Below are 24176 nucleotides of genomic sequence, written 5' to 3'. Positions count from 1 at the left end.
TAGCCATTCTGACAGGTGCGAGGTGATAGCTCATTGTAGTTTTAATTTGCATTTCCCTGATGATGAGTGATGTTGAGCGTCTATTCATGTGACTGTTGGTCATCTGTATGTCTTCTTTGGAGAAATTCCTGTTCATGTCTTCTGCCCATTGTTTGGGGTTATTATTATTTTTTTTTTTTGGTGTTGAGTTGTATAAGTTCATATATTTCAGATACTAACCCTTTATTAGTTACATCATTTGCAAATATCTTCTCCAATTCAGTAGGTTGTCTTTCAGTTTTGTTGATTGTTTCCTTTGCTGTGCAGAAGCTTTTAATTTTGATGTAGTTCCAGTAGTTTTTGCTTTTGTTTCCCTTGTTTCAGGGACATATCTAGAAAGATGTTGCTATGGCCGATATCAGAGAAATTATTGCCTGTGCTGTCTTCTAGGATTTTTATCATTTCAGGTCTCACATTTAGGTCCTTAATACATTTTGAGTTTACTTTTGCGTATGGCCTAAGTATTTTGTGTATGATCTATTTCATTCTTTTGCATATAGCTGTCCAATTCTCCCAATACTATTTGTTGAAGAGACTGTCTTTTTCCTATTGCCTATTCTTCCACCCTCTGTCAAAGATTAATTGAAAATATAATTGTGGGTTTATTTCTGGGTTTTCTATTCATTCCATTGATCTATGTGTCTGTTTTTGTGCCAGAACCATGCTGTTTTGATCACTACAACTTTGTAATATAACTTGAAAGCTGGATTGTGATACCTCCAGCTTTGTTTTTCTTTTTCAAGATTGCTTTGGCTATTTGGAGTCTTTTGTGGTTCCATACACATTTTAGGATTGTTTGTGAAAAATGCTGTTGGTATTTTGATAAGGAGTGCATTAAATTAGTAGATTGCTTTGGGTAGTATGGAATTTTAACAATGTTTGTTCTTCTGATTCATGAGTGTGGAATATCTTTCCATTTGTTTGTGTTGTTCTTAGTTTCTTTCATCAGTGTTTTATAGTTTTCAGAGTACAGGTCTTTTACCTCCTTCGTTAATTTTTTTCCTAGGTATTTTTTTTTTTTTGGTGCAATTGTAAATGGGATTGTTTTCTTAATTTCTCTTTCTGCTGCTTCATTATTAACATATAGAAATGCAACAGATTTCTGTATCCTGTGATCTTACTGAATTCATTAATCAGTTCTAGTAGTTTTTTTTGGTGGAGTCTTTCGGGTTTTCTATATATAGTATCATGTCATCGGCAAATAGTGAAAATTTTACTTCTTCCTTACCAATTTGGGTGCATTTTATTCCTTTTTCTTGTCTGATAGGTGTGGCTAGGACTTCAGGTATGATGTTGAATAAAAGTGGTGAGAGTAGACATCCTTGTCTTGTTCTTGACCTTAGGGGAAAAGCTTTCAGTTTTTCACCATTGAATACTGATGTTAGCTATGTGTTTTTCATATATGTCCTTTATTATGTTGAGGTATGATCCCTCTAAACCTACTTTGTTGAGGGTTTTTATCATGAATGGATGTTGTACTTTGTCAGGTTCTTTTCCTATATATATTGAAACCATATGGTTTTTATCCTTTCTCTTATTGATGTGATGTATCACACTGATTAATTTGCAAATAATGAACCACCCTTGTATCTTGGGAATAAATTCCACTTGATTGTGGTGAATGATTTTTTTAATGTATTGTTGGATTTGATTTATTATTATTTTGTTGAAGATTTTTACATGTATGTTCATCAGAGATATTGGCCTGTAGTTCTCTCTCTTTTTTTGTAGTGTCTTTATCTGATTTTGGTATCAGGGTAATATTGGCCTACAGAAGGAATTTCGAAGTTTTTCTTCATCTTCTATTTTTTGGAATAGTTTGAGAAGAATAGGTATTAACTCTTCTTTAAATGTTTGGTAGAATTCACCTGTGAAGTGGTTTGGTACTGGATTTTTGTTTGTTGGGAGTTTTTTGATTACCGATTCGAGTTCATTGCTGGCCTATTCAAATTTTGTTTCTTCTTGATTCAGTTTTGGGAGGTCATATGTTTCTAGGAATTTATCTGTTTCTTCTAGGTTGTCCACTTTGTTGGCATATAATTTTTCCTAATATTCTCTTACAATCTTTTGTGTTTCTGAGGTGTTGGTTGTTATTTCTCCTTTCTCATTTCTAAATTTGGGTTCTCTCTCTTTGTCATCATCATTGTCGTTGTTGTGGTCTTCTTATCCTCCTCCTCCCCCTCCTCCTCCTCCTCCTTCTCCTTTTGTGAGTTGGCTAAAGGTTTATCAGTGTTGTTGATTTTTTTCAGAAACCAGTTCCTGGTTTCATTGATCTGTTGTGGTTTTTTTTGTTGTTGTTTTTGTTTTTAGTTTCTATTTTGTTTATTTCTATTTCTAATCTCATCTTTATTGTTTCCTTCCTTTTATTGGTTTTGGGTTTTATTTGTTTTTCTAGCTCCTTTAGGTATAAGGTTAGGTTGTTTATTTGAGATTTTTCTTCTTGAAGTAGGCCTGTTGTTGTAAGCTCTTAGAACAGCTTTTACTGCATCCCAAAGATTTTGAACTGTTAGTTTTCATGTCTTCATGTATTTTTTTTATTTCCTCTGATTTCTTGGTTGACCCATTTGTTGTTTAGTAACATGTTGATTAACCTCCATGTATTTGTGCTCTTTCCAGATTTTTTCCTTGTGGTTGATTTTTGTTCGATAGCATTGTGGTCAGAGAAGATGCATGGTATGACTTCAGTCTTTTTGAATTTGTTGGGACTTGTTTTGTGACCTAATATGTGGTCTGTTCTGGAGAATGTTCCATGGTGCACTTGAAAAGAATGTGTGTTCTGTTGTTTTAGGATGGAATGTTCTAAATATGTCTGGGTCCAATGTGTCATTCAAAGCCACCGTTTCCTTGTTGATTTTCCATTTAGATGATTTGTCCACTGATGTGAGGATTTAAAATCCCCTGCTGTTACTATATTACTATCGATTACTTTCTTGTGTTTGTTAGTAACTGCTTTATATATTTGGTGCTCCCATGTTAGGTGCATAGATATTTACAGTTGTTCTAGCTTTTTGTTGATTGTTCTCTTCATGATTATATAGTGTCCTTTGTCTCTTGTTACAGTCTTTGTTTAAAAGTTTATTTTGTCCAATTTAAGTATTGCTATCATGGCTTTCTTTTTCACATGTCTGTGCATGATAAATGCTTCTCCATCCCCTCACTTTCAATTTGCATGTGTTTAGGTCTGAAATGAGTCTTTTGTAGGCAGCATATAGATGGGTCTTTTTTTTTTTTTTTAAGATTTTTATTTATTTATTTGACAGAGAGAGACACAGCAAGAGAGGGAACACAAGCAGGGGGAGTGGGAGAGGGAGAAGCAGGTTTCCCACTGAGTAGGGAGCCTGATGCGGGGCTCGATCCCAGAACCCTGAGATCATGACCTGAGCTGAAGGCAGACGCTTAACGACTGAGCCACCCAGGCGCCCCGTCTTGTTTTTTTTTAATCCATTTTGTCACCCTATGTCTTTTGGTTGGAGTGTTTAGTCCAGCTACATTCAAAGTAATTACTGATAGATATGTATTTATTGCCATTTTGGTGCTTGTCTTATGGTTGTTGGGGGTTTTTTTTTTTTTTTTTTTTTGGTCTTATGGTTATTTTCATAGTTCTTCTCTGTTCCTTTCTTTCCTTGCTCTTTTCTTTCATGATTGGTTGAATTCCTTGAGTGATATACTTGGATTCCTTTCTTTTTATTTTTTGCATATCTCTTGCTGGTTTTTGATTTGTGTTACCGTTAGGTTTGTAAATAACATCTTCTGCATATAGCAGTCTATATTAAGCTGATAGTTGCTTAAGCAGGAATGCATTCTTACTTCCCCCCACCCCCCACCCCCACATTTTAGGTTTATGTGGCATAGTTTACATCCTTTTATTTGGTGAGTCCTTTGACTGATTTTTACAGATGTACTTATTTTTACTGTTTTTGTGCTTCCTACTTTCTTTACTCTCTCTTTTTTTTTTTAAGATTTTTATTTAATTATTCAACAGCGATAGGGAGAGAGCACAAGTAGGCAGAGCAGCAGACAGAGGGAGAGGGAGAAGCAGGCTCTCCACCGAGCAGGGAGCCCGATGCGGGGCTGAATCCCAGGACCCTGGGATCATGACCTGAGCCGAAGGCAGCTGCTTAACCAACTGAGCCACCCAGGCGCCCCTCTTTACTCTTTCTTATGGTCTTGCTTTTCCACTCAGAGAATCCCCTTTAACATTTCTTATAGGGCTGATTCAGTAGTCCTGAATTTCTTTAATTTTTGTTTGTCAGGGAAACGCCTTATTGCTCCTTCTATTCCTTCTTTATCCTTCTTCCAGCCTTGCTGGAATAGAATATTCTTGGCTGCAGATTTTTTTTCTTTCATTACGTTGAATATAGCATGCCACTTTCTTCTGGCCTGAAAAATTTCTGCTGAAAAATCAGCTGATAGCCTTATGGGGTTTCCCTTGTATGTAACTGCTTTCTTTTCTCTTGCTGCTTTTAAACATTTCTCTTTATCACTATTTTGCCATTTTAATTTCTATGTGTCTTGATGTGGACCAGCTTGGGTTGATTTTGCTGGGGGATCTCTTCGCTCCTGGATCTAGGATACTGTTTCCTTCCTCAGATTTGAGAAGTTTTCAGCTATTATTTCTTCAAATAAATTTTCTGCCCCCTTTCCTCTCTTTTCTCCTTCTGGGGTATCCATAATGTGAATGTTATTATGCCTGATGGTGTTGCTGAGTTCCCTAAGTCTATTCTCATTTTGCATAACTTTTTTTTTTCTCTCAACTGCACATAACTTTTTTTTTTCTGCTCAGCTTGATTACTTTCCATTACTCTGTCCTCCAGGTCACTGATTTGTTCTTCTGGTTCCTCTAGTCTACTATTTATTCCATCTAGTGTATTTTTAATTTATTTCTTGTGTTCTTTATCTCTGATTGGTTCTTTTTGTTGAGGGCCTCACTGAGGTCCTCCACTCTTTTTTCAAGTCCAGTGAGTATCTTTATGATCGTTATGTTAAATTCTCTATCAGGCATATTCCTTATTTCCATTTCACTTAGGTCTCTTGCTGTGATTTTGTCCTGTTCTTTCATTTGGGACATATTCCTCTGGCTCTTCATTTTATCTAACTCTGTGTCTCTTTCTATGTGTTAGGAAAGTCCACTATGTCTCTTGCTCTTGAAAGTAGTAGCCTTCTGAAGAAGTCCTTTTGTGCCCTGCGGTGCAGTGTCTCCTGTTCACCAGAACCTGGTTCTCCAGGGCTGTCTCCTGTGTGTGCTGCGGGTACCCTGCTGTTGTAGCTGAGCTGCTTTTTCCCTTAGTCTGGTCATCTGCAGTGGCTCACTTTGCCTGTTGTGGGCAGTGTTTGGTCCCTGTGGTGTTAGTGTGCCATTCTGGGGCCACCTGAGGTTTGAGTTGAGTCATACCAGGTGTTTGCAAGATACAGTAGCACTGAAATGCAGGGTGCTTTCCCTGTGTTGTGCCCTGAGAAGTTTTCCTTGGTGGGTGGGGCCTGTAGTCAGACCAGCTGTCTGCCCCCAGGCCACTGCTGGAGCGGCAGTCTGACTGCTCTGCGTGGTTATCTTTCCCTGTCCCCAGGGCAGGGGTCCCTTTGGAGTGGTGCTGGCCTCTGTTGGAGCTGCTTACACATTGCCAGTCTTGTGGTACTGCTTTGGAGGGGCTCTGGCCAAGAGCATATTGGAGGGGGTGGATCTGCCACATTCACGGGGCGAGATGTGCAGTGTTTGTGAGGTTTGCGGGTAGGTCCGCTGCGAGAGGGGACCTGTCACTAAGCAGAACTGAGGCCAGCTGGCTTGGAGGGGGCGGTTCAGCAGAGCAAGTGGGGGGTGGGGGAGGTGCGGTATTATCAAGGTTTGCCAGCCGCCGGTCTTCTAGGGGAGGGGACCCAGAGTGCCAGGACTGAGGCAGTCCTGGCTGAAGGGGGCAGATCTGCCACAGCATGGGGTGGGGAGGTGGGGGATAGGGGGTGAGGGGTGGCCTGGGGCTGTGCTATTAGCAAGTAAGGCAGCAAGTGTGGGCGGGGTGCTTCTTCCCAAAGGTGGCCGTGTGTTTACCTTGGGGGTGCAGGGGAGGGAAACGGTGCCAGCCAGCTCCTCTGTTCCTGGAGGAGTTCCCCCAGCGATCCCTGAGACAACAACAACGCTCCCTCTGGTATGGCCCAGGCGTTTTTCAAACTGCCGCCTCTCTGCTGTATCTCTGGGCTTGTTTGTGGTGCTTTCTCTCTAACGGTGGGGACTCTGTTTCCTCTTGCCCTCCAGGCTCAGAGCCGAGCCTGCTGATTTTTTAAATTCCAGGTTTTAAGTACCCCTGGTTGTAAGAACTCATGAAATTATACAGAAAAATTGAAAGTAAAATTGGGAAAAGGCTAAACCAAATACCAGCTGAAAGAAACCCTGTGAAGCTGCATTGATATAAAATAAAATAGGTTTTAAAGCAGAACCGTTACTGTGGACAGAGAGTCTCTAAATAATGGTGAAAGCTTTTGTTCACCAGGAACATATTACAGTTCTTAACTTTTATGTAACCAATAACATTCTGTTTATGCAAAATATGTTAAGCAAAACTTGGCAGAATTGCAAGGAGAAATTGAAATCATATAGGATATTTTAATACCTTTTAGTAGTTGATAGGTGAAGTCATTTTTAACAATCAGTAAGGACAGAAAAGTTTTGAACAGCACAATTAAAAAAGTTGTTCCATGACCACCTGTAGGACATTGCTCTCAACAAAGGAAAAGAAATATACCTTCTTGTCAGACACGTATAAGCCATTTATGAAAATTGACCATGTAGAGGGTCATAAAGCAAGCTTCAACACATTTCCAAGAACTTCTGTCGACCACATTCTCTGACCACAATGCAATCAAGCTAGAAATCAATAACAAAACATAGAGAACCCCATCCATTTGGAAAGTAGGAGATACACTTCTGCATAATTCATGGGTCAAAAAGAAATCATAAAGAAAATTAGAAACTATTTAAACTGATAATAAAAATGCTACAAATGGAGGCATATGGGATGCCATAAAAGGGAAAAAGTTAACCTTAAGTGCTTACATTAGAACAACAAAAAAAGGCTGAACATTACTGAGTTTAATGACCCATTTAAGAAGTTACAATAATATAATAAACTTAAGGAAAGCAGAAGGAAGGAAAAATGAAGAGCTGAAGTGAAAGATATAGAAAAGAGAATTAAATATTATTTTTTAAGATTTTATTATTTGACACAGAGCAGAAGCGGGGGGTGGGGGTGGCAGAGGGAGAGGGAGAAGCAGGCTCCCCACTGAGGGGCTCAATCCCAGGCCCCCAGATCATGACCCCAGCCGAAGGCAGACGCTTAACCGACTGAGCCACCCAGGCACCCCCAGAAAATGCTGGTTTTTGGAAAGAGTAAAATTGACAAGCATCTGGCTGGGCAGCAGGTCTAGAAAAGTCATTGATCCAGATGGATGCAGGAGGACTGCAAGGCCCGTAAGTGATATGTCTAAGAAAAAGGGAACAGATGGGTTACCTCACGTTTTTGAACTCAGGGTGAGGAGACTAGTGTTTCTTGCCGAGACTTTGGAGACAAATTAATAGTAGATGATGGAAAACTAGGCACCTGAAGACAGCTGGGGGCCGGCCAGGGCCCTAGGGGGAGGAGGGGCAGGGAGGGGGTTTCAGCCAGGGCCATGCAGGATGTGGGGGGGCAGGACGGGGGGGGGGTAGGGTGGGGGGCAGTCTGGGCCCTGCGGGGTGCGGCGGGGTGGGGCTTTTTCAGGAGGACAGGGGTGGAGTCAGGCTGGATGAGGAGGCAGGGCAGCCGGAGGGTCAGACTGTGAGGGACTGCTGGGGCGCGGGGTGCTCACAGGGACTTGAGCAAGAGGCTGGGGGAGCTGATGGTGGCTGGAGGAGCAGGGCTTCCCCCAGGTCTGTGCTCTTTGACCCAGTGACGGCCACCTGAAAATGGCGGTGGGTCTGCAGGAGGGTTCAAAGCCGCAGATGAAGCTTCTGGCGGGGGGTGGGGGGTGGGGGGTGATGGGGAGGCCGGCTTGTCATTTCCCTACCCTGCAGGCTCTGCTCCCTGATGGCTCACACTATCATCTTAGTTTCACCAGCAGAAGTGGGGAGCACTCTTCCTCCAGGCAATTCGCAAATAATAGAAGTACACACTGTTCTCTTTTAAAAACTGTTTACAGTTCTTAAAAAAAGCTTATTTCAAAAAATAGCATTTGGGTCAACTAATTTATAGTATAATAAGTAGAACCATCAGATGCACAAGTATAATGAACAAATCTTAATTATTCATCACTAAGTGTTGTGTTAAGATGTCTGGAATCTATAATATGGTTACTTTTGAAGACAACTTTCCTTTCAATGTGCTAAGAATAGGAGTGTGCCCTATTTCTAACAAATGGTTTCACGGTACCAGAAAATGAACCTCTGTCGCCATCCGAGAAACCACATGTCTGCTTTTTTATTCTCAGTTATATCTTTCCTTTTGCATATTTTAATTTTAATATGTCTAGGCTAAGAGAAAATTACTTTTAAAAGGAAAGCAAATGGCTTACTTTTGTAAAAATTTTTTGGTAAAGTTTTGAAAACAACTTTTTATTATGGACCGTTTCAAGCACCTGCTAGGTGCCCAGCTTTGTCACAGCCATCAGTCTGTCCCTGTCGTCACATGGCCTTCAGTCATGGGATTAGGGCCTGCCCTACTCAGTGACCTCACTGAGCTTGATCACATCTGCCACGACCCTGTTTCCAAATAAGGCCACATTCCCAGGTACTGGGGGTGAAGACTTCAGCGAGTCTTTTTGGGGGACACAATTCAACCCGCAGTAGCTGTTTAGAACTGGGATTAAGAGCATGGGCTTTGGAATGAGGCCTGTTATCAAGCCCCAAAGTCCTCGAATTCCAAGTGGTACCAGCCTGGCCAGGTTACCACCTCGGAGCCGATAAAGACTACCTCAGATGTTGTGTGAGGATCCAAGAGCGCCTGGCAGGAAGCGCACCCCCTGGTTTGTAGCTTCTCCTCCCTCTTGTCCTTTGCGTTGTTGTTTGTGGTGCTAGTAGTTATTAATAGAATGTGGTCGAAGTGGCCTCATCCAGAAGGCGAGGTCGCAGCGAGACTTGAAGGTGCGGTGAGGGAGGTGGCTGAGCTGAAATCGGGGCCGGGGGGGTGTTGCTGTTCCAGGGAGAGAAAATCGCTGGAGCAAAAACCTTAAGATGCTGTGATGTTGCTCTACTTTTAAAATTTTCACCCTGTGCGCTAGAGCTCCTGAGGGCCGAGATTTGTCGCGTTCACAGATGTGGCCCAGACCCCTCGGACAGTGCCCGGCCCATGATAGGTGCTTTGTGCACAGCATAATAGTTGCTAAATAAATTAATTAATATGAAATTCTAATTGATCACTACTAAACAACTACTCTCTTTGATGTGGTTCTGGAAAGTAACAGGGATGACGTCATTCCAGGCTGGTTTATTGGAAATCCCCCAACCAGGGACCATCCACCTGCCCCCCCCTTCCACCTGCCAACTCCTTCCACCCGCCACTTCTGATTACAAATTATCCCAAGGGCTGTTCCTCAAACAGCACTTTTTTTTTTTGAAAGTTTCTGGAAATTGTTTCAGCTGTTAAAAAGAAGACAAGGTGCAGAAAGATGGTACATGGGAATTCTCAAAATATGGAATGGCTGCTTCTGGATTTTAAGAGGGTCAGGAGTGAGCTTATCAAATCCTCTGCGTCTCTGGAGGTGTGAAGGGCTCTCTTGGTGCTCATGTCTCTCTGGTCTTTTCCACTCCCAGCTCCTGAAGCCAGCCTCATTTTTGTCTCTGAACAGGCGTGGCTGTCCTTTTCTCCATTCTCCTCCCACGGGAAGGGAGCTTGGCCCTTGTGCTGTTCCATGCTCTACTATCCCAACCAGTCGGGGCAGCCCTCTGCTGTGACCACTCACAGGCGTTGGGGGTCTGCGGGCATCCACGTCCCCTCCTCTGAGAAGGAAGTGCCCTTTGTGTCAGGGAGCAGGGCGCACGCCCTCAGGAGCCTGCCTTCAGAACTCAAACGTTAAAGCATAAGGCAGAGAAGACGGCTGCCTCGGAATTTATAGATGACACTCCATATTCTGCGGCGCCTCTCTACCTTTATGAAGTAACCTGGCAATTTAGGGGAACGGCTTCACGTGCTTGGAGCATGTCACCAGCCCCGATCCTAGTGGATAGACTGGCTGTTACCAAGCACTCATCAAACGTTGGGCGGACATTCATGAAGCTCCTCTCAGGCCCAGAGATGAGCCAGTGTGAGAGTATGGAGACGAGCGGGATACCCTTCCCTCCCTTGAGGGACTCGGGGGACCGCAGCATCAGTGAGGACGGGGCCTGCCACTAGCACTGGCAGGTCCTTCCACGTTCAGGGAGTACCTTACACGTGGCAGTGTGCGTGTGCACACGTATTTGTCCATCTCAGTAACTGGACAGAGGGAAAAGCCAGGTCAGGAAAGGCGAGGGGTTTGACAACAGTTTCCTGGTGCGCAGGGCAGTACTGAGAAGCACATCTTCTGTCCCCAGGTGCCAGGGGCCTCCAGCACCACCTCCGCCATCCAGGAAGGAGGCAGGGTGGACCAGGCCTCCGGAAGTGTGGCTCGCCGTTGTCAGAGCGGGGAGGTACCCGTCTGTGAGCTGGGGAGAGTCCTGCGAGCCTCCACGGTGGAGGTAGCTTTTGATTTGGCCCCAGAGAAAGTGGTTGAATGTCTGCAGGTGGGAAGCGAGGTGGGGGACCAGTTCAGGCCGGTGGGCAGGTGTGCAAGGCCTGGTGCTTTGAGAAGGGCAGGGAGCAGGTGCATGGGAGGCTCAGCGGGAGGAGAGGGCTGCGGGGGCCTGGTCCCCACTCCTGTGGGGCCTATGATGGTTTTTGAGCAGTGGAATGAGATGATGAGAGTTTTTTTTTTTTTTTTAAGATTTTATTTATTTATTTGACAGAGAGAGACACAGCGAGAGAGGGAACACAAGCAGGGGGAGTGGGAGAGGGAGAAGCAGGCTTCCCCGCGAGCAGGGAGCCCGATGCGGGGCTCGATCCCAGGACCCTGGGATCATGACCTGAGCCGAAGGCAGACGCCCAACGACTGAGCCACCCAGGCGCCCCTTTTTTTTTTTAAGACTTTATTCATTTATTTGAGACTGAGAGCACGAGCCTGGGGGCGGGGGGGGGGGAAGGGCAGAGGGAGAGCGAGAAGCAGACTCCCCGCTGAGCAGAGCACCTGACGTGGGGCTCTATCCCAGAACCCTGTGATCATGACCTGAGCCGAAGACAGACGCTCAACCACTGAGCAACCCAGGTGCCCGAGATGATGAGAGTTTTGGTTTAAAAATGCAACTTAACAGCTGTGACGAATGTAAATTGGAAGGGTCAGCTTTTGAGGCTTATCAGTGTGGATGCATTCGAAGGCTGTCAGAAACGCTGCCACTTTATGGTCTTTTCAAGGGGTGGGAAGGAGAGGAGGAGGATTAAAAAGCTCCCAGAAGGTTCGGAGGTTGCCAGCATCTCTGCTTCGTGTGTGAGGACAGCGAGTCCCACGTGAGGCGCCTGCGGGGCGTTTCGGAGAAGGTGGTGACTGGGCAGGAGTTCGGGGGCTGGGGCCGCAGATAGAGGTTAAGGTCTCCTGAGCGGGACCCTCTCCCCGTCCCCCTGGCCAGCCCGTGGGGAGGCCTCGCGGCCCGAAGGGAGCCGACCCCACGGCTCGGGGAGCCTTGTTGGCCAGGAAGCCAAAGCAAGGAGGGCGCCGGCTGTGCGTGGGCCACAGGCAGGGGCCTGCTCTCTCTCGGGTCTGCTGGCCGGGAGGTCGCCAAGGCTCGTGGGCAGCAGCTTGCGGTTCCCTTGGTCTTCACAGCTGAGGCCGCGGCCCTAAGCGCCCAGGGCGAGGCTTCGGGCCACTTCTTGTTTCTCCCAGGCCTCCGCGGCACAGCTGGGAGAGGCATGAAGGAAGGGAGGGGACCTGTTCCCAGGCACGGGCGCTCGGCTGGCGGGGAGAGGCTCTGCCCTGCAGGAGGGTCCGAAGCCTTTCTCCCTGGGGCTGGGAGGAGGGGTGTTGCCCTGCCTTCTGGGACCGTTGTGGTGACCAGCCTCCTGGTTGCCGGAGCAGGGGGTGGCAGACGGCCAGAAGCTCCCGACGCTGGCGAGTGGGGGCGGCTGAGAGACCAGTCCTGCATCTCCAACCTACCAGGCCGACGGAGGTGCCCCTTAGGCTCTGGTGTCAGAGGAGAGTAGGTGATGGTGATGCGGGCTTTGCAGAGAGGGAAGCCCATACTTGAAATCAGAGCAGCGTTTCAGCGAGTCTTCAGATTCCCATCTGTGAGTTCTTGGAGGTGGAGGTCAGCAGTATTTCAAGCACGGAAGGTTCTAGAAGGAACTAGGTACCTTTGAGAACCAGGTGATCATTGTACCATGCCCTTGCTTCGGTCGATGTCTAAGGTAAATTCTGTGCAGTGTGTTAAGTCCAAGAAATAAAATCAGGCTATGTGTATGTAAGTGAAACTTATTTTCCAAGTATTTCCCTCCGGGTTGGAATTTTCTCCTGAGAGCGCTATTATGCAAAGCAATATTTTCTTTTTGGTGAAAGAGCTTTGGAAGTAAATTCTTTGGAATCCACCTGTGGATTATTTTGACTGTCTCCCTTCCCAGAAAGGCTGCCTGCTGAGTTTTTCTTCCCCAAAGACAGATGGATTCAGTAAGGAAGTAACAAATGTAACCAAAATACCCAGAAGATTATACTTGTTTAGGGCAGAGTGTCTAAGCTCATTCCTTACTGACATCTTGGGCTGGATACTGTGTCGTGGGGACCGTCCTCTGTAGCCTCTGGGGCCTCTACCCACCAGATGCCAGGAGGACACGCCCCACCCCCCACCTAGTCTAGTGGTGACAACCAAAAATGTCTCCACTTGGCCACATGTCCCCTAGGCTCCAACATCTCCCCTGGTTGAGAACCAGTGGTTTAAGAGGATTGTCTGCTCATGCATTTCTGTAGGAGAATCTAGGAAATGTCATTGGTTCAGTAAATCTGTTTAGTTTTTCTTAGAGATTAGAATATAAAACGGTGTGGATGCCCTTCCTTTCTGGAACAGATGTGGTTAGTGTTGATAGTGTTGATACGCTCTTTCATATTCATCACTCATTTGCTCAAAGCCTTTGGGTGCCGTGAGCTCCTCCTTGGTGTGAGGGCCACGGCGGGGCGGGGGTCGGGGCAGGGGGCAGGCCCAGCCGGTGGCAGTGAGCGCGCTGCGCAGGGGGTCCCCTCGAGCCCCCCGGGGAGCAGGTGTAAACACCTGAGGGTCATCCAGCAATGGTGCCAAGGTGGATTCTCTCAGGTCAGTTAGGCCTTTCCCTTAGAATCCTTCCTGCATCTCGCTGAAGTGGCACTTTTCCTTCCTTCTAGAAGGGCACCGAGAGGGCACTTACCGGAACCGTCTTTTTTCACTTGCTGGAAACAGCTCCTGGGTAACAGCCCTCCGCCCGCTAAGTGGCTGGTCCACTCAGGCTGCTGCGCAGGCTCACACCTGCAGGTGTGTCCCAGACTCCGGTGCAGGGCACGCTTGCACAGCCACACCTCCCCTGGGTCGGAGGCCGCCGGGCGGGAGGGCGCCTCGTGGGAGCGGAAACCGTGACCACAGCTCCGTAAGTGGCCCCAGACGCTTTTCTGAAGCGGAGCCTACACAGCACACACCCACGCGCGGGGCACTCGTGCACTCGTGTGCGCCGCACAGACCGCGGTGGACTGAAAACAGCGGTTTTGAGTTTCAAAACTGTGCCTTGGGGGCTCTGTGCCTTTCTTCCTCTCCCCAAACATTACCATGAACCTGAGTCACGACCACAGTTTCTATGGGGAAACGGACCATACGCTCTCATACTCGGCCTCTCAGGAGATGAAAAAAGTCCCGGCTCGGTACACGACAACCTGCACACCAGGTTTTCATTAACTATATTCTACTTAATAATGGAGAGAGGTAAAGTTTATGGATCAAGTCGTTAAGGGTTTTTTTTTTTTCTGATGATGGAAAAAGGGATACGAGAATTCATGTTCTTCATTTGGGGAGAAATACCTGAATGGGAAACTGCATGTGGATTTTTAATATGTGCTGAAAGACATGGTATTTTAAAGAACTTCTTTAACAAAATGGTCGATAATAAGATTTATTTTAATTTTTCAATCTGCCAAAAAAAAACCCCAAAACAAAAAAAATCAAACTATACTCATATATATATATATGTGTGTGTGTGTGTATATATATATGTATATATATATATATACAGTGTCGACATTTTCAGAGCACTTACATTAGGAAACATTGTGTTTCTTTTCAACCATATGACAATACTGTATATGCCACAATAAAATTTACAAAAACAGTCGCATCAGCAGTCATACAAACATCATGATTTTACATTTCAATACACAAGAAAAAAATAGACATCTTCCCGGCACTTTTGTTTCCTCATAATCGCTGCCTGTTTCCAGTCTCCACACGTGCTTTCAGACACTTCAGCTTTTAAAACCTAACAGTGGCTATTTTAGAAGTCCTATCCTCTCCAGATGCAAACTTAAATGAGAAATTTGCCATTTAAAAATAACAACCAATGGTTTATTAATGGGTACGGTGAAGCTTCCCCACCACGATGTGTAAAAAATTGCATGAAAGTAAAAATAAATAAAGCTGTTGTAGAGCAGTTTTGTTTACATCATAGTTCAGAACAGACACTTAAAACATAAAACTGTCATTAAAGTTTTATAAAGTAATTATTTATATCCAAATTACAACTGTTCAACAAATCTAATGAAAACAGACTGATTTGGTAAAGGTCCATAGACTTTCACGCCCCAGCACCGTGTGGCTCCAGCTGCCATGGGCCGCGGTGATGACGTATCGCGTGTTCTGACATAAGGCACTAGGTCTGAAGAGGCCATGCACTCGCCTTATGTCATATTACCTGTTACAGACCAGTGAATTCTTTGAAATGAAAAGTAATAAAAATTTCAAGACACAGTGCACTTTAATAACATACAGCATTTGAAATCGTTCAGACAAAGGTCTGAAAACAGTCTTTTAATGCAAGCCTGAATCTTCAAACACATAAACTCTGTTTCTTATGCTCAGTTTCAATATCACTGGAAAAAATACCCATCACTAAACCCTGATATACATTCTTAGCCATTTGACTGTCTTCTGTCACGGTCAGTGTTCATGAGGCAAAGCGTGACCCAGAATCTCTGTTCAGGTTCTCCTCCAAGGGCTTCTCCACTCACAGTGGTCATTCTGCTTCCGCCTCCTTCTGTTTGGCACCTGTTGGTAGATGGAGAAATGAAAGTCTCAAAGCAACAGAAAAATACGTCGCAGCTGGGCCTGTCCTACACACAGGAGCAGTGGTCGCCCCCCACCCCGCCCCCCGGCTTGGTGGTCTTCACCCGTATTCTGCAGTGACTTAGGAGAATGTTCTAGGTGTCGAGAGGCGGGGACAGGAGACAAGCAGGTGGCTCCAAGCGCCCCACCCCCACCTGCAGTCACAGCAGCCCACTTCGAATCTGTGTTACGTCAGAAGTCGAAATATGCAAGATTTAGTTTGAAAAAAAGAAAAAAGGGTTCTAGCAGCAGAACTGCTAGCATTTTTAAAAGAAGGGACGCATGTGTTTTAGTGCAGGTGCACGGCGCTGCTGTCCCACAGAACCTCCTTCCTTGTGCTTCGCTTTACTGCACGTTGCAGAGCAGTCTGTTCTTACAGCCTGAAGGTCTGCAGCAGCCCTGCATCGAGCCATCGTGTACTGGTGCCGTCTGCCAAACAGCATTTGTTCGTGTCTCTGTCACATTCTGGGAATTCTGTATTTCAAAGTTTTTCATTATTTTACCTGTTATGGTGACCTGCGATCAGTGATCTTTTTCTAAAAGATTTATTTTGAGAGAGAGAGAGACGCGGGGGAGGGGCAGAGGGAGAGAATCTTTCAAGCAAACTCCCTGCTGAGCGTTGAGCCCAATGTGGGACTTGATCCCACGACCCAGGAGATCATGACCTGAGCTTAACCAACTGAGCCACCCAGGCAGCCCCTCAGTGATGTCTGAGGTTACTGTTGTAATTGTTGGCACCACGAACCACACATATAAGACGGCAGCTTAAGAAATGTGTGCGTGCTCACTGCTCCACACACCAGCCTTTCCCCGATCCCGATCCCTCTCCTCGAGCCTCCCAGTCCCTGACACAGTTCAGCAGCTAAAGTAGGAGAGAAGAAGGCAGCGCCCGGCTGCCGAGCTCCGCGGGCCAGGCCGCCCTGTCGCGAGGGGCTCACGCGGCCGGTGGCCCGCAGCTGAAGCCGGCGCTCAGGGCCGGTCTGCAAACCCTCGGGGGCTGAAGAACGAGGCTCAGTCCGCTCCGCCCGCGCTCTCGAACCGGGACGACAAAGCGGCAGCAGAACAGAACGAGGAGCGCGGCCTGAAGCGGGGACCGACGTGCCGCAAGCTCGGGAGCACACGGGACCGGCCGAGCAGGTGCTGCTCCGGGACGAGCCAAGCACGGGGGTTCCCGAGTCCCCTGCCGGGGGGACAGAGGATCCGGCGCGTGACAGAAGCTCAGCCGATGCGGCGGCGGCGGCGGGGCCCGAGAGGCCCGACTCCCATTCCGAAGGCAGCGGTCCTGGGGGGGAGACGCGCCCGCCGCCGAGAAAGCGCGCTGCCGGGCGAGCCGTCGGTGCGGGGACCTGCACGGTTGTCCGGGGACCCCGCGCCCGGCACCCGGGGGGCTCAGCGGCCGCCAGCGCCGCCCCCACCCTCCAGCGGCAGGAAGACGGCCCCGCTGAGAGCTCCGGGGGCGGGGGGCCCGTCCGCAGGGAGGGCTCTTCCAGTGCGGGCCTGCTCGTGGTCGTTTTAAAATTCCTTGGATCTGCTTTATTGCGATATTCGCTTTATGGCATTGGTCTGGAACTGAACCCACAATATCTCTGAAGTGCACCTGTACACACTCATGAAAATGTTTTAAAAAAGCGTAACATTTATGGATATTTGCACAGAACACCTATCTGGCTGGCACGTTTCCAAGCCAGTGGGAGCGCTACCATTTTTCTCATCACAGCAGCTTCTCCTGTTTTAGCTTCAGGCACAAAACGACTTTGGAAAGAGATTAACAACCTATAAAAACGAGGGACTAGCACGCTGTAGCTCCCGCTTCCAGAGCAGGTACTCACTGGTGGTGTGTGCGCATACATGTGGTTCCTTTGGACCGTCTAAGTTTTACTTTAGCTGCTGCTAAACTGTTATGACGGCGAGTCGGTGTCCTCCGCGGAGGACTGCGTCTGTCAGCTGTTGAAAAGAAGATGACCTCTGGTACCTTTTATTGGTGGAACAGTGGCCGCTTTCTCAAAGTGCCTCTTCCTGCCCAGTCCGTGAACACCCACCAGCGGCGCGGGCCTGGGTACGGGCGGTGCTTCGTCGCGCACAAGCCGCTTCGTGCGTGGTTCTGGTTTCAAATCCGAGTATCTGTGGCGGGCCGCTCGCTCTACAGCTGCGTGGCAGAGGCTACACGAGCTGAGCAGCTTGCCCACACTCGGGCAGCTCGGAGGGCAGGCGGGGGGTCAGGCACATCGGGCTGCACTCGTCTGACGCCCACACGGCGCCGTCCCTCACGGTGCGAGCGTCTCAAGGGCTGCGGAGCCGAGGCGGGCCCTGTGTTCCCGGAGAGTTCTGCTCCCAGTGTTCACTTGTCATCCAGTCATTAGGAACACGGAGCGTCTTCCTAAATAGTGTTCTGCACATTACACTGTAGAGAATTCTAATTCAACTACTATCTTTAGAACGTTATTTCTGTGGTAACACACATTTCAAATTCTGGCTGTGAAACAGGGTTCCTCCCCACAGAGCAGTATTAGGGACTTAGAATTTTTAAAATCTCAAATGTGGAGGGAAATGTAAACTCATGCAGCCCAATATTCCCATTTTAAACTTTTCAAAAAGTTATTTTAAAGTAATCTCTATACCAATGTGGGGCTTGAACTCACAACCTCCACGTCAGGAGTCTGATGCTCTAGTGACTGAGCCAGCCAGGAGCCCCAGGCAGCATTCTCATTCTTATGGCCTGTGACACTAGGCATAAAGACGATAAAGAACTTGACTTGTTTGCTCTTGAGTTTGTAATGCACGAAGAATCTTGGCCACAGGACAGAGGAGGGCTGAAATTCACGCTGACGCTGTTGGGCACATGTGTGTGTTGGCCCAGGCCTGCTGCCCGGGGAAAGGGGTGCCTTTTTCTGAAGGTGCGAATTACGTGCCTGCAAGGAGGGGTCTGCTCTTGAGGAGGCCTTTTCCCACTGCGCGTGAGGGAGCTGTGGAAGTTGTAGGTTAGCGTCATCGCACTCCCTGGACTGGTCTTGCTCCTCTGCTCGATGTCACGTGTGTGAGGTTGAATACAGCAATGTGTGTTCATGGTCAGTTCTGTGTGCGGCATTCCACAGAACGAACGTCATGCAATCTGCTGCTTTTGCTAGGTGTCTGGGTTATTTCCAGTTTTGGGTTATTACAAATAATGCTGTCAACAGTCTCATATTCATTTAGTCATTTTATCACTATTTCATGATTATGAAGATTATCGTGAGTTTCAGGTTCCCTAAGAGCTGAAATTGAAAATGACTGTCCGAGGCCCCAGCTCTAGAGTTTCTGATTCCGTGGACGGCCCCCAGGTGTTGCTGCTCTCACATCGTGGAAGGGCTGTTTCTCACTGGTGCCACGGATTCCTTTCAGATGAGCATCTTTAGGTTATAAACCAACTGAAACCTAGTCTTGGCTAGTTTGGTTTCTGAACTCAAGAAAAATCAATACTCTAGTATATGCATACTTCAAACTCTCAGAAGTGACTTAGTCTGCGGTCTTGGCCTGTCTTGGCACAGCTTAGTCCGGCCCCAGGCTGGACTGTTTGTACTTAATGGGGGTGGGAAGGGGAGAAGCAGGGAGGAGAAAGAGGGCTGGTGGTTATCAGACCCTTCAGCCCACCCCTCACTGTTAAACATGGCACACAGGACACACCAACCCCTCTTTTTTTGGAGCCCCCTCCCCCATCTCCCTGCATGCTCCCTGACTGCGGCGTGAACGCTTGCTCAGAGTTGATCTGGCAGAAAACGAGATTAGCCACCAGTGCTGTTTGCTAGTTGATGTAATTTCCAAAACGCTATTAATGGAAAAAAGTTTGTGTTTAGGTCTTCTGTTTCATAGACTCAAAACACAAGTTTTTTGTTTTTTTTTTTAAGGGTAGATAATGGTTTCAATAGTTAGAACCCAATGCATTTCCCACCTATGTTTTCCAGGAAATAGTCCTAAAAATAAATAGTTAGAACCCAATGCATTTCCCACCTATGTTTTCCAGGAAATAGTCCTAAAAATAAAGCAAAACTGAAGAGATCTTAGCTTTTTAATGGAAAAGGTTATGAATTTGGCAATGAATCCTCAATTATTCAGGCACTGTGGTCGTGGATAGGATGCTAAGAATACTTTCTATAAACTTTTCTCTCTCACCCAACTAGAACAGTAAAACTACAAAGAAAAACCACACAGAACGTGCACGTGGTTTCCAGAGGCGTGGGTGCTGGAGCAGCAGCTGCTGGAGGCACCTGCCCCGCTCCCCGCTCGGCCTGTGTGTAAGGGAAGGGCCGGCAGGCGGCACGCATACCTGCGGGCGTGAGTATCAGTGCTTGCAGGATGTCCGACAGGGAGATAATACCCACGATGCTATCTGCTTCGTTCACGACCACCAGCCGATGCACCTGCAAACGAGACAAGAAGCTCCCCTGTCAGTTTACAGAGGGTTCTACCTACAATGGGTATTAGCAAATACGTCTTTCATATACTATACAAGGAATACATCCCACATGTAAGAGACAGAAACCGTGTCCAGAACCATGAAAGTCTTAGGCTCTAAAGTTAAAATGCAATGCTGACTTTAACTACTTGTAGGAAAAATTTCCCAGCTATGTCCCGCTATTCTCAGATTTTAGAATATTGACATATGAATGATACAACCCAAAACATGAACTACGATGTAGTCATAATACTCTCTTAAGCATAAGTTTTTACATTTTTAAAGTAGTATTTCGGTTTCTAGTAACTATCCACTACTGATTTACACGGAAAAACATCCAAGTGAGCGCTGGAACAGAACAGGTCACACAGTTCATTGTTTTATAGTCTTTTCTCCACGAAGTTCATACATTAATATGTTCATATGGTTCAGAGGATAAATGAGCTATAATAAAGTGAAATAGAGTATATTCACATCTCATGTTCTACTCAGGTCTTTTATAAGCGAATGGCCAGAGGTATTACTCTAACAAAGCATCCTTAACACAGGAAAGGAGTGAGCAGGCATCAAGCTTCTCTGAGCATCTCTGACTTCCAAGCTTTAGCACTTAGGCCTGAGGCAGCCACACACCTGCTGGTTACCCTGGAGATGATCCTCTTCTCCCTATGCAACAGTTACCCCCCCCCACACACACACACTGTGGGGGGCACAGGAAGGAGATGGAAAGGGAAGGAAATTCTGTTTTTAGATTTGTCTCTGATACTGTGTTGGGGATGCTTTTCACATCTTAGCTTGCTTTGGGTTTAAAAAAAAATGACTTTGTTCTTTCTCATGACGTGACTTTTGAAAGTTTTTCTAGGGGAGTCTGGCTGGCTCAGTCAGAAAAGCATGCAACCCTTGATCTCCGGGTCCTGAGTTTGAGCCCCACATTGGGTGTAGAGATTACTTAAACTTGAAAAATTTCTCTAAAAAAACTGTAGGGTCTTCAATAATTCTGCAATACAATTATTTATAAATTAAAATAACAGCTTATATCTAGGATCAGAGAATGCTTTATAGTCTATGGGACACATTTTGTTAACGATCAATAATGCTAATTAAATAACTCTCTTTTGAACTACTGAAGGTCAAGGGGTGGCCATCTCACCCAGAGAATTAATTCTACCAGGCAGAAATGACCACCAAAAACATTTTCTTGTCATTTGCTGCTGAGTCTAAACTAGTGAATATTCCTGGGTATCAAAAAGCTGGTGTGGTATTTATGTCATATAAATAAATCATTGTTGATACTGTATGCCCTTTCTCCAACAACTGTATTTAAGGTAAAATTGGCCTTGGTCCCCCAGTAAGGAGTCATTGGGTGAAAGAAATTTTTTTTTTAATTAATTTTTTTTTTAAAGATTTTATTTATTTGAGAGTGAGAGACAGAGATAGCGAGTGAGAACACTGAGTGGGGAGGAGAGGGAGAAGCAGGCTTCCCGCTGAGCAGGGAGCCCAATGTGGGGCTCGATCCCAGGACCCTGAGATCATGTCCTGAGTCGAAGGCAGACGCTTAACCAACTGAGCCACGCAGGCGCCCCAAGAAATTAATTTAATGGGGGAAAAAGTCAAGATGCATAATGAGAAAAGTATTGAATTACATCTTTATTTTCCTCAATGACCCATTTCCTATTACAAAGAAATACCTGCTTGCTTGCCAGATGAACTGAAAGGACAAGCCAATTACCTTTTTTCTTTTACCTGAGGGATATATGCTCCAAAAAGAGAGCTCAGAATGGAGGAGCCCTGCACTCCCCGTGTTCTCCGCATTAGCCAGAACCCCGCCACCCGGGAACAGCCAGTTAGTACTGTGCTGTGGGTCCTTCTAGCCTCTCTTCTGCACATATATGCATATAAATGAATAAAATCATACTATATACAGTAATTGGCTTTTTCTCTTAGCAATACATTGCTAATGCTTTTTTTTTTCATATCAACCAAATACTCTTCTAGAACATTTTTCACTGTTATGAGGGACTCTATCATATGGACGTCCATTGTCCTTATAAATAGGATCATTACCTATGATCTTCAAAAGGCACGTAATTCTAAGGCCCTTATTAAAAGTTAAGATGTATTCCTAAGTCAATGAAAACTCTTTGGAAAACAAGACTGATGGATATTAAATTCAAGTTGAAAAAGTTAAGAGTTCACACTGAGATGCTAGTGAAATAGGTTTCAAAAGCCACAGTAGTGGTAATGGGAGCTGGGGACTCCCCTCAGGTGAGCACAGGGCAAAGTGGAAGTCTTCAGTACCCAATGATGAAAACAGAGCTGTGTTTCTATCTGACGGCTCCAGCAAGGGAGGCCGTCTTCTGATGTGACCCCTACTTCATATGTAAGGTTAAGAACACCTGTTAGCCTAAAAAATTATCAGGGACTTTTCTTCTTGGACTGCATTCTCATATTTACAGTAAAAAGTACCAGAGCAGACATAGCATTATGAATGGATTCTGCCTACTCAGGGATTGTTCCAGAAAGAACACTGCTGCATCCTTCAGTCCTAGAGAGGGATAAATGGGAGAACATTCCTATCCCTGGCGAATAAGAAAGGAAAGAAATGATTTGGGGAGTGGGTATACTGAATTAGATGCGTTATCCAGTGATCTCGCTCATCTTTTATTTTAGTACACCCAAAAATCCTACACGCAGTGAAGTATGAGGGCACATGAGTGCTGAGGGTCAGGAATTGACATTATTAGACTGTCTACTATTAGCCAAATCAGGCAAGAGAGAAAATTAACTTAAAAAGATCAAAAGATAATTTTGATTTATCCTTCACTTTGTTAAAACTATACAATCACACATTTTTAACTTCAAATTCATAAATGCCCTAATGGAACTCAAAGCTCTTGGGATATTTGTTTTCTTAATTATGTATTTTTTAAACCATGGAAGTCTCTTACCAGTTTGATTCAACTATGATTATCAGGACTTATCAATTCAATTCAATAAACATTTCCAGATCACCTACGCATCAGGCAACACGCGAGGTTCTGGAGAGGGAAAGCGCGATATCCGACGGAACCTGCCTCTGCTTCCCTGGCCGTTCCTGCGATTCACGATCCCCCCCCCCCCCCCCCCCGTGGCACCCCGGCCACTGCGTACTTGGGGCAGCGCGGCTGGGGCAGGGGTGGGGAGGGAGGAGTGGCCCCGCTGCCTCACCTCAGCCCGCACTATTCTGTCCACGATGGTCTCCAGGATTTCCAGCTTACTGCACTTCACGACACCCTCGAAATACTGAGAGCGGTGCTGAAGGGCCTGGGTCACTGTGATATCTAGGTTATTGTAGGTTTTTTCAGCAGCAAGGTTCTGTAATAAAGTAACAATGAATTATATCCTTTCATTTCAATTCACATTCATAACCAAAATTAGTAAGTTTCAAGTGACCTGATTTTTAAAAACATTCATGTTCATCACCGTGCCAGGTTATCACATGCCGTTAGCAGTATTTCATCATCAATAATAACTAAAGCTTACGAGGTATACCTTCGTCGTGGAGCACCCTTGTGACATAGCGTCGGCATGTCCTACAGAAGAATCCCCCCATTCTTACCCTGTGAGGCTCTAGAGCCCGCGTGAATAAAGTCTTTGGAGAGATGGACTAACATTTGTAAGGGGTGAGAAGCACCCCAGGGTGCCCTGGCCTGGGGAGCCAGGTTTCCGCTGGGAAGGCGCTGAGGGAGCCCCGGGATCGAGCAGCTGTGGAGGAAGAGCAGGCCAGACAGGGCCCACAGACCCACGGGGCTTTAGCCTTAGACGGTCCTACTCAACCAAATTCCAATCAACCTGTTTTTGGATGTCTGTTATCGTTAAGCAGAATAAATGAAACAAAAGGGTTTGAGACAGCTGGTTGCAAAGAAGTATTTAACACTGCGATCAACATTAGGGCCAAAAATGATGAGCACATTTGGGGCTACTAGAGTTTCAGTTCACTTCCTTAGAAATACCATAAAACCCTAAGGAAGCACATTTAAAATGGGGAAAAGAAAGCAGCTAGAGGAAAGATGTAGCACTACCGCTAATAGATTTATACTGGGGATTAAAAAATAGGACCTTCAATCATTCTCCTGAATGCTTTTTGCTGTCTTCTTTAGAACGGTTGTTCCCATCAGCAAACAATGGGATCCTTAGCAAGGGATCCACAAATTCATGTGCGCACAGCACTTGCCTGCTGGCAGAATGAATAATGTCTTGTGCATGGCAACAGGACCATTTAAAGTATTTACACATGCTATAGTGCTGGATAAACTATCCATATACTGAAAAGACAACTATAAAATACTAACATATTTTTTTACTGCTAAGCCAGTGAAC

General features: G+C 46.0%; 1 protein-coding gene across 10 annotated transcripts in view; it reads right to left on the bottom strand.

Moving 5' to 3' along the window:
* Positions 1-14255: 14255 nt before the first annotated feature.
* The window catches only part of PRKAG2 (protein kinase AMP-activated non-catalytic subunit gamma 2), a 252372-nt gene continuing 242451 nt past the window's right edge, over positions 14256-24176 (bottom strand). For all 10 annotated transcript variants that reach the window (XM_032394363.1, XM_032394364.1, XM_032394365.1 and 7 more), the window contains 3 exons: positions 23025-23171; positions 19692-19785; positions 14256-15334 (listed from right to left, as the gene is read on the bottom strand). In XM_032394363.1, coding sequence (XP_032250254.1) covers positions 15303-15334; positions 19692-19785; positions 23025-23171 — 273 coding nt within the window. In that variant the 3' untranslated portion in view covers positions 14256-15302. The remainder of the gene's footprint in view (positions 15335-19691; positions 19786-23024; positions 23172-24176) is intronic.

The sequence above is a fragment of the Phoca vitulina genome, unplaced genomic scaffold (assembly GCF_004348235.1).
Source record: "Phoca vitulina isolate PV1807 unplaced genomic scaffold, GSC_HSeal_1.0 scaffold80, whole genome shotgun sequence".
NCBI lineage: Eukaryota > Metazoa > Chordata > Mammalia > Carnivora > Phocidae > Phoca > Phoca vitulina.
The sequence above is the reverse complement of the archived record's forward strand: the minus strand, read 5'-3'. Positions and strand labels throughout refer to the sequence as shown.